The sequence below is a fragment of the Paramisgurnus dabryanus genome, chromosome 1, assembly GCF_030506205.2.
Source record: "Paramisgurnus dabryanus chromosome 1, PD_genome_1.1, whole genome shotgun sequence".
Taxonomy (NCBI): domain Eukaryota; kingdom Metazoa; phylum Chordata; class Actinopteri; order Cypriniformes; family Cobitidae; genus Paramisgurnus; species Paramisgurnus dabryanus.
The window spans coordinates 36,378,977-36,392,517 of record NC_133337.1 but is presented as its reverse complement, the minus strand read 5'-3'; the positions used below and the strand labels follow the sequence as shown (position 1 = coordinate 36,392,517).

The 13,541-nt window shown below is 37.7% G+C and overlaps 1 protein-coding gene across 1 annotated transcript in view; it reads left to right on the top strand.

Moving 5' to 3' along the window:
• Positions 1-754: 754 nt before the first annotated feature.
• Positions 755-13,541, top strand: part of LOC135749924 (voltage-dependent calcium channel subunit alpha-2/delta-1) — a 67,737-nt gene continuing 54,950 nt past the window's right edge. The window contains 2 exon segments of the mRNA XM_073814766.1: positions 755-1,055; positions 12,898-12,979. Of these exon segments, the coding sequence (XP_073670867.1) occupies positions 952-1,055; positions 12,898-12,979 (186 nt within the window). The 5' untranslated portion in view covers positions 755-951.

The window sequence follows — 13,541 nt, the reverse complement described above, 5'->3', positions numbered from 1 at the left end:
TATTTAACAACTTTTGGTGATTTTTATTTTCTACAATTAAGTCTTAAACATTTTATCCATATCTTGTTGATAACTCTATAGTTGCAAATTAATTTTTCAAAATTTGAAATCTGTTATATTTTAGCATCTTCAAAGTCATCTCTTGCCTAGATCCTGCAAAAATGATTTATTTGTATTTTATTCAAGTGACTCTTGTCTCACTGAATGAATTTTAACAATATTGTAGGAGTTCCTATCTATTCTGTGCTTTTTTATTATTTTTTAGTCCAAGACTTGCATTTTATTTTAAATAGAATTGAAGTGTTTGTAAGGAAACTACACTGAAAAAATATTCATTCAATTTACTCAAATTTTAAAGGCAAGTGGTTGCAATCAATTTTAAAATTAAAAAAAAAAAACTTTTGTTTAAATGTAGCTTAAATAAATTGATTGCAACCACTTACCTTAACAAATTGAGTAAATGTAATATATTTTTTTTTTACATTTTTACTGTATTTTGTAAATACAGTAGGTTGGCACAATTATGTTTTTGTTCATATACTGTAAACTTAAAACCTGTGATGGTTATCTCACTGATAACACGTTTATAACTTTTATTTAATCCCAAAATATGAACTGATGCCGTGCACCGAGTGTCGCTGTACAGCTGAAGCGGGCAGCTAGAGCTCCTTGTATGGAGCTTCACGCGTGATGATGATCGCGCGCAGATGGGGTGGGTGGAGGGCGCGTGTGGAAACTGATCTGCCACGGAGCTCACAGCAGTCTGAAACAGACTCTATAACAAACCAGAGTCACGCGGAAACGCCCCACTCAGGATTCCCCATTTAGTGCACGTCTCTGGAGATACATTTGACCAAATTTAGCCGAGAAAATAAAACTAGAAGTGGAAGTATTGTGGAAGTATCGCTGATGGGTTATAGTGGATTTTAGTGTGAGAAACTCGCGTGTTGGATGTCACGCAGAATAATGGACGCGCTCAGACTCTCCGCCGCTTTTCTTTTACTTGTGACTTTATTCGGCTGTGGAAACACTATACAGTTTCCCGAGTCTAACCTGTAAGTAGAACGCGCAAAACTTATGTTTGCTGAAGCGGTTGCAACAGTATTGACTTCATTTGCAGTGGGTTGTTAAGTGTTCTATCTGGCAGACGCTTTTATCCAAAGTGACTTGCAGTGCATTTAAATATTTTTATTAGTAGGTTATATGCTCATATAAAATCGAAAACGCGGTTTGGTGTTGCGTTAAGCACACATTTATCAGACAGGTTGAAAAGTGTTCATCCTGTAGCTCAGCTAACACGTTTCGATCATAACTAATGATAAAACATGTAGACCTATATCGTGAATGCACTGTAGGTCGAAATGAATTAAAGCGTCTGTCAATAGATGAATGTCCAGTATGGTGTTTAGTCCTGTTCCGTTGTGATCCGAATTCTCCGCCTAACTCAAAGCCAATAAAACAGTATATGCTAAAGTTTTACTAAAATCAGAAAAGTGAGAAAAACTTAACATATATTGAGCTAAATGTCCATGTTGAATGGGTTTGTCCTTTATTCTCCTTAATGGTGAAAGCGAGAGTTTCTAATTCACTCAGTCAACGGTCACTACGCGTCGCGTCTTTGTGCGCAAAACCACCCTACAAAACCTAAACAAACATATATTTCTTTAGCCTCGGCTTTTATTGCAATGTGTTTTATAATGCTTTTAGTGGCTGACAAATGTGACGGACGCACCACCTGTGACCCGTTTGGCTATTTTTAGTTGAGCGTGGCACCTGTCTGTATGATTTCAAACACCACGTGACACACGTCAAAGCATCTTTTATTACTACACGTTATTATAAATAGGACTGCAGTCGAATAAGTTTGCTGGCACTAAAATTGATCAGTGGCCTTACAAAGTGTTGTCTTGTGTTTGATGTTCTTCATCACATCTTCAACCTGATGAAAAACTTCCCTTTGACAGGATAAACACAAGAACAGCTGCAGGCATAGAAACAATCAACTGTCAAAAGCAACCAATCAGATTCAAAGACATGATAAATAAATGACAGTCTGTGTCTGTTAGCGTAAGTGCATTTGTTACAATTATGAAGAATGTGCCTGATCGAGCAAGTTAAAATGAAACAAAATGGACCCTTATTCACTTTCCCTCACAGAAAAACAAATGAATTTCACATGTTTTACATGTGATCCACTGATTTCTCATGTGTTTCATATGATATTCACACAAATATGTTCCGAAAACACATTTGCTCATGTGAAATTTATTTGACTTCTGTAAGGATCTGAATCCATGATTTTAGTATTTCTGTTCATAATTCATGAGCACCCTCTTAGACGATCTCATTTTCACCCCACTGTACATTCATCTTGATCAAAAAAGGCACTTTTACATACTTTTCCTAGTTTAACATCCCGTTTCATTTAGAAATATGTCATATACAGAGGTAAAATGGGTTGGTGTTTCATTTTGACTTCTTGCATCTGTTCTGTTTTAATTGAATTGCCGCTTTTACAAATGCCTTTTCATTAAACATAAGCATTTGTCTTTATTTCCATCCTCTGTACTTCTTGTCCCTCCTCTGCCTATCTTTCATGCTTATCTGAGTCCCTCTCCTTCTCTGGCACTGATCTGAGTGACTGCATCTTTGTGCCCGAGCCCTAACCTCCTAATGCCACAGCCTGTCTGCTTCAGATGTTCTCGCTCTTTTTCCACCCCCACCTCTTCTTTCTGTCTTCTGGCTCTTGCTGTACTGTGAGGCAAATGATTAATGTCCTCAGATGAGAGTCTGGCGTCATCCGTTGCCTCCCTAAAAGCTTCTTGTGAGCAGCACAGCGCAGGTAGTGCATCTGTGCTCATTTGCTGTTATTTAGCTGTAATGAATTGTCGCCCTGTGTGACGTTTGGAACCTGTCATCATCTTTTTTCCTACTTTTTATCTCCAAATGCAGACTTTTGACTCTTTACTATAACTGATTGGAGTTTGTTCAAAACACTGGTTCTGTCCCAAATGGGGCACTTGATGTAGTCTTGCAGTGTAATAGGCTTGGCTTGCCAGCGTTTGTCTGTGATGTCCACCAGACCATAGTGTGTCACATTTCATGTTTCAGAGGGCCGCTTTGCAGCCTTGATTCTTCCTTGTGATAAGCATTCTCAATGGTTTAAGCAAAATAGCGAACCATTACCTAGAGATACACCGTTCGACCGGCATGAATCGGAATCGCTCTTATTTTGCTCTTGTGATCAGCGACCGGACATTTTTTGTTTTAAATGAATGCATCTCTGAAGGGAACAGTTTTTTTCTGACATTTTGTTTTCATCCATCTCAGTATAATACCTAATAAAGTTCTGTTTATAACAGCACGGCTGTTTTTTACTGGGTATCCCTGAGCGCCATCTACCTTCAGAGAGTAAATCTGCGCTTTTATTTAGTTTGTTTTATTTGGTCTAATTTCAGAAAGCTGACGTCAAACCATTCTGGTTTTGCTTTATGTATGTAGATTATACGATCTAATCTAAAACAGAAGCAGCTACCACATGTATATTGCATCTTGGTCAGTGTGCTTAAGATACAGTTGTCACCACTATTTTAAATAGTTACTGATATATTTTTAAAGCCAGTTAAGCAAATAAACATCATGCACTTTTATTCTTTCTTGTCTGAAATTGGTATCAATATCTGCATATTTACTTGTAAAAAACATCACGATTGGTGAATCACTACTACTACCCAACATGACGTGGGAAGGTGTAGATGCTGCAAGATCTATGGGTGTCATTTAAGACAGAGCCATTGAGGGCGTTTTAAGAGCCTGTCATGTTTTTTCTTGTGTTTCCAGGCCTCATCCCTGGGATAATGATTCTGGATCAATTAGCCTCTCCTTAGCTTAGATCCAAATGGTGTAGATTTGACAGTCTGTGTCCTCCATGTTCCACGTTGAGTACAAGGATAATTCAATTTAATGCTTATGGAATTCACTACAGTATAGGCCTTTCCCGTTACTAAGCTTATTTTTCCCATCACATAATGTAGAATAATGGTTATTCACCCTCTGGATATCAGCCAGCTCTCAGCCACTATGGCAGAGGTTTAACTTTGTAATAGGTCTTGGAGTTGGATATGGAAAAATATCCAAAAGTGGTGTGTTATGTTATAATGTTGTGTCTATGGGGTATTGCAATTCACCAAGGAGTTTTTTATAGGTATATTGCCTGAGCCCTTTAAAACAGATGGGAGCTATTTCTGTCACTCAAATAGTCAGGCAGAGTTTAAGCTCGCTCATATTCAGGGTTAACAGCAACGGTCCAGAATGTCTTCTTGTGCTTCCTCAGTGAATTTTCTTGTTTGTGTTGGTTCTATTATACTTCTGTTACATGCAATTTTTGTTTGTTGTGTAACACTATAGTGGAGACTTCTGTTGTTTTCATGTTGTTATAATTACATTTTCTATCCCTGAGCCTACACATAACCCTAAACCAAAAGTGTCCTTTTCTTGTTCCATGCACACAGATTAAGTCACAAGATTTCCCTAAATTTTGTAAAATAAAATTATTTATATACACACATTTAAAACTAATACAGAAAACTGAAGCAGTGGGTTACAGTAGTTTATATACATTATGTTAAGGAATTCTTCTCCATTTTTTTATAAAGCAGGGCCGTTACACACAAAAGACACTGATAATAATCAGAAACGTTGTTTTTTTAATGTACATGCATGCAGTATAGCCCTGCAGCATGTTTTGTTCTTTCCTCTTGTTCAAGATGTGGCAACAGCCTTGTTTTAAAGCTATCTGGAATCTAAATTACTTGCATCTGGCTTGGCTGGTTGTATGCCCATGCCCGTTCTCCACAGGAAGCACATCTGCTTTCTGCCACTAATAATATTATGCCTGTACAGTGCAGAGCTTCAAGGGTGTAAAAGCCAAACAAGTTAATATTGTGTGCATTTACAGTTAGGCTGCCACAAGAGAGCTAATGGAAACTTGCTGTGTGGGCCCATATACCAGAATCCTCGCACATGTGTGCTGATGAGTGAATCCATTATACTCAAAAAAGCAGATCAATGCTCTCCTCTGGCCTTTTGTGAGAGCTTGTGGCTTTAAGGAGGAGACAAATATTGATGCGCTGGAGCTTATTAGAATTGCATTAGACATATTACTGTGTATCTCTTACTGTATATCCTGTGGTTGTCAGACAGTAGGTATATACAGTAAACACACAAGTCAGTTTTATATATATGGATTCTGCCATATATGCCCATTTTTTTTTTTCTGGCAGGGATTAAGCAAGTAAGTACGTGTTGAGATCATTTGGTTAATATCATCATCTCATTTTTGACAGAGGTGGCGTTTAGCAGCTTTTGCATCTGAAAACTAGTCCATGTTATTAAATGTCTTTTAAGGCAAAGCAATATTTTTATTCTAACCAGTTTTAAATCACCGTTCTTTCTTATTCTGATGCTTGGTTTGAACTTGATCTTGATCTTCTTGACCATGACTTTATTCCTAACTGCATTAGGTTGCTGCCACGTGATTGGCTGATTAGATTTGGGATGAAAGGTGAGGAAAAAGAGCAGATGCAGTGATATGATCATGGGGAAATCCAGAAAGACTTGTACATGTGTGTGACACAGATTTTTAGAATGGATGCTACATGCTGTCGGCTTGATATAGCGAGTTACTTAATGGAGAGTAAGAATGTGTCAGTCTGTGGGTGTTGCCATGGCTACTGTTTAGGGATATACTGTATTTTAATTCAGGATTAGATCAAGATTTGTCTTTGTTTAGCCTTTTTTAAACTTGATATACTCTGATGTATACTGCGTACTACACACACGTGTGACTTTGATGTCCGCTCATGAGGCATTTGCTAGTAAGACAGACAGATGTTCTGACCATCAGTGAAAGAAAGAGAAAAGGAGAGACAGAAGGTGGAGAAATGTATGTGTCAAGACAGCCGAGAATGCCAGAGGAGATTACTAATGTGTAAAGAAATCCTACACTCTCCTTGATGGATACACACACACTATTGCAGGATGCATGAAGAGAAAAATTTGGCTTTCTGCTTCAGATTCATTGTGAAAGAAATATGTTTTAATAAAACATTTCAGGGTTTCCCGCAGAAAATGTGTTAGTTAACGTGGCACTGTTGAGTGGGTGTGCGGGCTCGGGGGGTGTGGCAATCAAAGAGTGGGGCGTATGCGTCATGATAAAAATTAAAATACTTTTTATTTAAAACACTCAAATAAAACTTCATTTTGAAGAAACCATGACAGAAAATGAACACATACTAGATTATTAATGAATTAAATGTTTTTTACCTCTAACGGCAATAGCTGCGTGATGAAGTGAAACTAAAGGGTTAATAAACACAAACTAAAGCAGATGTTGTAGAACGTCAAGCGAACAATGATAGATAGCGCAAAAATTGTAAAAATTGATTATTTCCCACTATTAATTACATTATCTTAACTACTGTAGCATGTAAATAATGCACATAAATAAAGTGAGCAAGAGCGCTCAACAATTATATAGAATCAACAGGCACGTGAAACCTAGCTAGCAGGTTGCTCAAACAACAAAATCACCAGCTAACTTATAAATTTGCAAGAACTATAGACTAATCCAATAACAGGCTTAACTCATTCACCGCCATTGACGAGTTATCTCGTCAATTATGAGTAAATATTTAACTAATAAATATGCCTTTCTGGACGAATTTCAAAGTGAAAGTGTAATACCGAATTGATCAAAAACGGAAGTTAAAAAGATTTAATGATTTATTTTAACTGCCTTTATGTTTGATAGTCATTCTGAGTCTGATCTCTAACATAAATTCCTTTAAAAAACGCAATTTTTTAAGCTTTTTGCTCAAAATGTTGTATTTTTGAAGAGAAATATCCATATTTCAGTGGTTAAATGAAGTGGAAAAAGTAAATATATAATGAAAAGTTTTTTCCCCATTTTGTTTGTTTGTTTGTTTGTTTATTGTTTGTTTGAAAGCAGAAGGTGTGTTCTCTATTTGGATATAATTTGTATGTTTATATATTTATAGAAGATAATTTTTCCTGCAAGGAATTTTGTGAAACTTTTGTTAAAATCACAAAAATGCAGGTGGGCAACTTTTCTCAAAAAGGCAGGCGGTGAATGAGTTAAATAACCCCAAAACATAAGTCCACTTACAGTTCTCATGGACACGTGTTTTATCAACTGGCTATCCTCCGGACTTTACGGACCACGTCTTTATCTCATTTCGGTGGTGTGGCGCGCGTGCCCGCTCACGATGTGAAACACGTAGGCGCTATTCTCTGAGATGCACTTGACGGCCTTTTGTGCAGCAAAATTATTCTTTTTTTTGGACGACCTAGTTAAGGCGGTAGGGTTTCCCAGCTTAGGCGGGCCACCCGAACTGCAATGTGCTGCGGGAAACCCTGCATTTTAATATCAGCACATATACGCATATACGCCCCGGCCTACATAATCCAAGGGCCTAAAATCACGTCTACACAAGCCAGCTCAATTTTAACAGTTTCTAATAATACAACAGGCTGTATTAGGACAACATTCCTGGGCGTTCACAATGTCAAGGTGACTTTGTCTGGTACCCGGCCTCTCCGACCTGCAGCAATGAGAGGCGTTTCAATGGTACCAAGGTGAATATAGCAGGCCAGCACGATTTGGTTGCATGTGGCTCACAGCGCCCGACCGAACATTTCACTTAGTTTTTTAATTCGGTTGTTATAGCTGGTTAACTCAACACACACCCTTTTTTGCGTCATTTTCGAGAGCACTTCAGGAAGGAACGCATGTAAACAGATGCTCCAGATAAAGAGAAAATTATTGTTTTCATTGCTCTATTGCCCAAGTGTATTTTAAATGGCCACGCTATGAGACACACTCTTAAGTGTACACATCAAATGGAATAGGTCATAGGGGTGATCATTTCATCAACTGATTCATGACCTAGGGAGCTAGGGAACTGATTGAGAGACACACAGAGAGTCTTTAAAAACAGCGCTTGTGCATCTGAATGTGTGAGCGGGGCCATCCGCTCTGGTGTCAACATTTTTGCAGTCACAGATATGTGACTGTACAGCTCAAGTGATTCAAGACTACATCTCTAATTCTAATGGAAAATGGTTAATTTGTATGAATTCGTATGGTGTAAATCATACAAAAAGATATGAGATAAAGTGGTATCAGAGTAGCTTTTGAACATGTAATTGTTCTCTGCCTAATCGTATTAATATCTACAGTACGATAAGTCTTCTGCTTTATGTTTCCACTTACTGTGCAAATGTTATGGTCAAGAGAAAGTGAATGAGTGGCAGAAATAGAGCTGAGAAAGTGCTAAACAGATTAAGTGAGTGTGAGAGAAATGTTGCAAAGGATGGTTTACTTTTGCTGTATTATGTCAGGTTTATTACTGAAGGTCTGTTACGACCTGTTCTCTAGAAACATAATTACATTTTATCCAGGTCCTCTGTGCTCTAATCACATTTGATAGAGCGGCCATTCCCAAACTGTGGTCCGCGGACCACTAGTGGTCCGTGAGGGTACTGCAGGTGGTCCGTGAAAAGGCAAAATAAGAATATTTATATTTTAATATACAAACTCGTTCATATTTTGGGCGAACGTGTACTGCTGCCTAATAAACGTTACTGTGAACTCATTCATTCTGGTGCCTGTGAACGGCACGCTCTCTCAGTTTAACGTCGTTCAATAGGGTGCCAGATTTGTATATTCTTCCAGGCGAAAACCCGACTAAAACACACTGTAAACAGGCCTTAATGTGTAGCGGAAAAAACACCCAATCTGGCAACACCGCCACCACTCGGTGTTCACCAGTCACGCTGCATGCGTCATCACAACAACACAGACGCTTCTGAAATTCCTGCCGCGCAACTCAAATAGTTTAACATTAAATAACATCATATTTGTCCTAAATCGTTAACGATTAACATAGGCTGCTAACGCATATTCCGGATCTTGAAATAGACTTTGACTAAGCTCCCGCTATTTAACGTGCACGTGTGGAGTGCAATACCTGCGAGTTGTCAAACACGCAATGCCTCGCAGCGCTTCTCGCCCGGGGTGCGACCCCCACCCAGCTAGCCTTTCAAGGTATGTGTAAGCAAATACAAAATAGTTTATAGTTTTAGTGCTAGTAAGACTATTTAGATGTGCAGATTAATTCAGGACTTTGTGTAGACATATTTTATAATAAGTATTATGAGGTGGTCCGCGAAAATTCTTGATTACAAATAGTGGTCCACACACACAAAAAGTTTGAAAACCCCTGTGATAGAGGATACATATACAACAAAAAGATGTAATATCTTCCAAAGATCTTAAATTTTTTTTTAAACCAAAACTTGCCAGTGTGGAAAAAGTTCATTTTTGAACTTAGTGTGAGACAATTTCCGGCCATTTTCCATCAATTTTATCTCATTAGCTACTTGATAGTCTCCAGTCTAGAGTCAAGCTGTGTTTGTTTAAAATCAATTCAGTTTTAAAGAAAGATATGTTTGCAACTGTTGTGTGTAAAGTGTGTGTATCTTTGTTGTTATAACATCTCATTTCATTATTTTCATGTAGTTCATCTTAGTTAAGCTTAATGCTCGCCATAATGAGGAAGCGAAACTGAACTCACTGAAGTGAATTTAGACAAAGGGCTGTGATGACTACTGGGCTGTGATTTGTTTTTGTCCATGTGTGTTTAGCACTTAAGCCATAGAAGATGCATATATTAAACAAAAACATCTTGTAACTCATGTATTTTAAGGCTATACTTTACAAAATGCTGGGTAATTGTCAATAAAGGACAAACCCAACCCAGTGAAGTAATTTAACCTATGCTGCATTGTTTCAACCCATATTTGGATCAAAAGAAACATTTTCTGGGTTAATTTAACCGAATGCCTGGGCTCGTCCTTTTTGACCCAATGCTGGGTTGAAAATAACCCAGCATTTTTTTGTGTATTCAACTCTGTTTAACTCATAACATAACAACCGTATTGTTTATTTATTTGTCATGACTTATCTCACAGGAAGTTGACATTATGTATTGTTTGAACTCCCTGTATGTTGCCCTCTGATTATCTATTTGTTTTCCTAAATGTGTTTTTGTCATCTTGATGCTTGTACTGTTCTGTAAACAAGCAGCACCTGTTGCTTCGACCTCTGACCTGTGACCTTTCATTGTAAAGACCTCTGATGCTCTTGATGTCCATTAAGAGGGTATTTGGGATAGATTTTAACAACCCTCATGTTGCTCCATAGACTCCAGGCAGCTGGTCAAATGACGACATGTGACAGATATTCTTTTCGGACTTTGCTATTAAAATATTTTTTACAAACTTATAGATCCCAGCAACAAGCAGTTTGTCTTTAACTAACAGCCAATCAGAGATTGTTTGATACACAGTTATGTAATGTGGGAAAGGATTTATGGTCCACTCTGAGCACAGATCCTCCCCTTAGAGAGAAAAGTATAAAGATGAAGAGTAGAAATAATGGAAAAATTCAAGAAAGTGCAAGTTTAATATTGTACAGTCCAAACAGAACCAGTATGTTGTGTAACAGATCAGAAACTCAATAAAACTACAAGCCTTAAGTATTTACAGTCAGCCTAAATGGACGTCCTTGTTATATTTTCTGTCTCTGTTTTTGCTACACCAGTCCACAACCATCACACAACTAAGCTAAATAGTTTCCTGCTGAGCAAAGTTTTAAATTTACAAAATGTTTTACAAAGCACTGGATTGCCCTGGCTTCCACTCTCTCCAGAGGATTTGGATGGGGGATGGATCAGAGGGATCTTATCTCAATTTTCCATTTACTGCTCCAAATTTACGTCACCACTTCCATTTTCCCCAAGCCTGAGCTCTACTGTACATTTGTGTGTTTTGAGCTTTGGTCTCTGTGATGGTTATGGTCACAATGTGGTTGCTCTATACATAAACTAGTGGTATTGTAATATCAAAAAGAAAACTTCCTAAAAAGTTGATAATTCATCTTAAGTCTCAAGAGTGTTAGAAGTAACTTTGTTGTTGTTTGGCATAAAGCGTCACATACATTAAGTAAAACACAAATGGAAAATGGGATCTCCTAGACATTACTATGATTAGACAGACAGACTGACATAGACAGACAGACTGACATAGACAGACAGACAGGTACTGTAGATGAATAGATATATAGACAGACACTGCAGACAGACAGACAAAGACAGATAGATATTGTAGATAGACATATAGACGGTTTCAGCAGTAACAACATAAACAAGCGTATTTCGTGGTCATCACGTAAATAACAACAAAGTCATTTTAAAGTACTTTATTTATATAACAAACAAAATAAACAACATGTAGATTACCTAGGAAACCCAAACATTTGATGTTTTTGACGAGTTATTTGTTTAAAAGTTCAGTTTAGCAACTCAGACCAATAAACAAACAGAAACCGAAAGTAAAGTTCTGACCAGACGCGCAATCGCGTGACCGCACGTGCGTCTGATGAAACCATCTATATACAGACAGACAGACAATGTATATAGAAAGATGCTATAGATACAATAGACAGACAGACAGACAGACAGATACAGCTATAGATACAGCATACACACACAGACATATACTGTAGGTAGATATATAGCCCGACAGACAGGTCCTGTAGATAGATAGATAGATAGATAGATAGATAGATAGATAGATAGACAGATAGATAGATAGACAGACAGACAGACAGACAGACAGACAGACAGACAGACAGAAACACATAGCTACTGTAGATAGATATACAGACAGACAAATACTGTAGATAGATAGATATATAAATGAACAGACAGAGATACTGTAGTAACTTTAGATAGATAGATGCTAGATAGACAGACAGACAGACAGACAGACAGACAGACAGATAGATAGATACTTTTAGTACAGTAACAGCAACAGTAGTACAACACCCAGCTTTAATGCATGAAGTAAACTATGACTTACAAATGCACATTATGTGATAAATAGAAACCAGTAGTAACTGTAAGGGTGTGAGACACTCTTACACAGGCCGTACTATTCTTTGAGATCTTCATATGACAGAAATATGCTTATACCAGTCTTGCCTAAAGCTGAGGCCTCTAGCAGTTGGCTCTCATTGCTAAATATACTGCCACTGCACACATGCTTTAACTTCTCAAATGACACTTTTAAAATATGAATACGTTCCCTCTACAAGTCTTCCACACTCATCATCCTGCAAGAGGACATGTTCTGTCTGTTATCCTTGCTTTGTGGTTTTATACCGCAGGCCATCTCCCATGCTGTGTACAAGTTCTGCCACTGTGGCTTTGAGTCACACGTATAAGATTCATTGCAGTGGTGACAACAAGATAAAGACCCCCCTACAGATTCACTTACACGACACCGATGACCAACCCTTAACACATCTTTCTCTTGCTCTTCGTTATGTTCTCTTATAAGACTGCAGTGTCCCTAGTTGGAGACGCCCGGCATGTTGTCTGCTCATCAGGTTTAGAGTGATGTTGGGTATTTTAAATAGCAGATGGTTGGTCAGCAGCTGGCTAATCTGAGCCTCTGGGTAGGGTGAAAAATACATACAGTAATGATGTACAAGAAAGAGCTTATGCAAAACCCTCTAATTGCATCTGACATGCTTTCTTGTAAATGAGCATTTTTATCAGGCTCTTATGTTTAGGTTCAATAATTTCACTTTAATGACAATTTAAAGGTTATTTGTCAGTAAGTAAAATGCCTTGTAAAAATGTCAAAAAAGTGCTAAATATCTTAAACTGATCCTGAACAGTAAGTTTAAAGATCTCAAAAAAAGCCTGTGTACTGTAAAAAAACTAATCTGATTGTTTCCTTTTGTTACAGGACACGAAAATGGGCGCTGCAGATGCAGAAGGAACTATTGGATTTGATTGATGGTGAGACTGGCATAGAAACACTCAAAGAGGTAAGATCACATGACCCTGCCTTTCAGCATGCTAAGTACATGTTATACACCTTTAAATATTTTATATACCGTCAACAAATGCAACTGTAAAGGTGAGTCGCATTAACTTGATTGGCAATGATGAGCAGTATGTGGCAGCTATAAAAGATGTTTGACGAAAACCACCTGCTATTAACTGATGTAGTTTGAAAAAAGACACATTATACCAACAGAGACAATAGCTTTTAAAGGATTTAAAATAATAAAGGGGTCATCCCATTGTGTTTTATATAATGGCTGTGAAATATGAGGTAGCTTGTTACTGTATTTTAGGCCTCTAATTTGTAATTCCCCCATACAAACTGCCAAACAAGTTTTTACAAATTAACATTACTGCATTCACAAATTACAGATATACCTAAATGGGCTTTTGAGCACAGAGTTTTGAAACTACATTTTTGGGTTCTCTTGGTGACGTTTTGCATCTGGAATATGAGACTATATGATTAAATCCCAGGCTTATTTAAAACTGTCAGAAGAAAAAAGTGTTTAGCAGAATTAGGGCTGGGCGATATGACTCAAA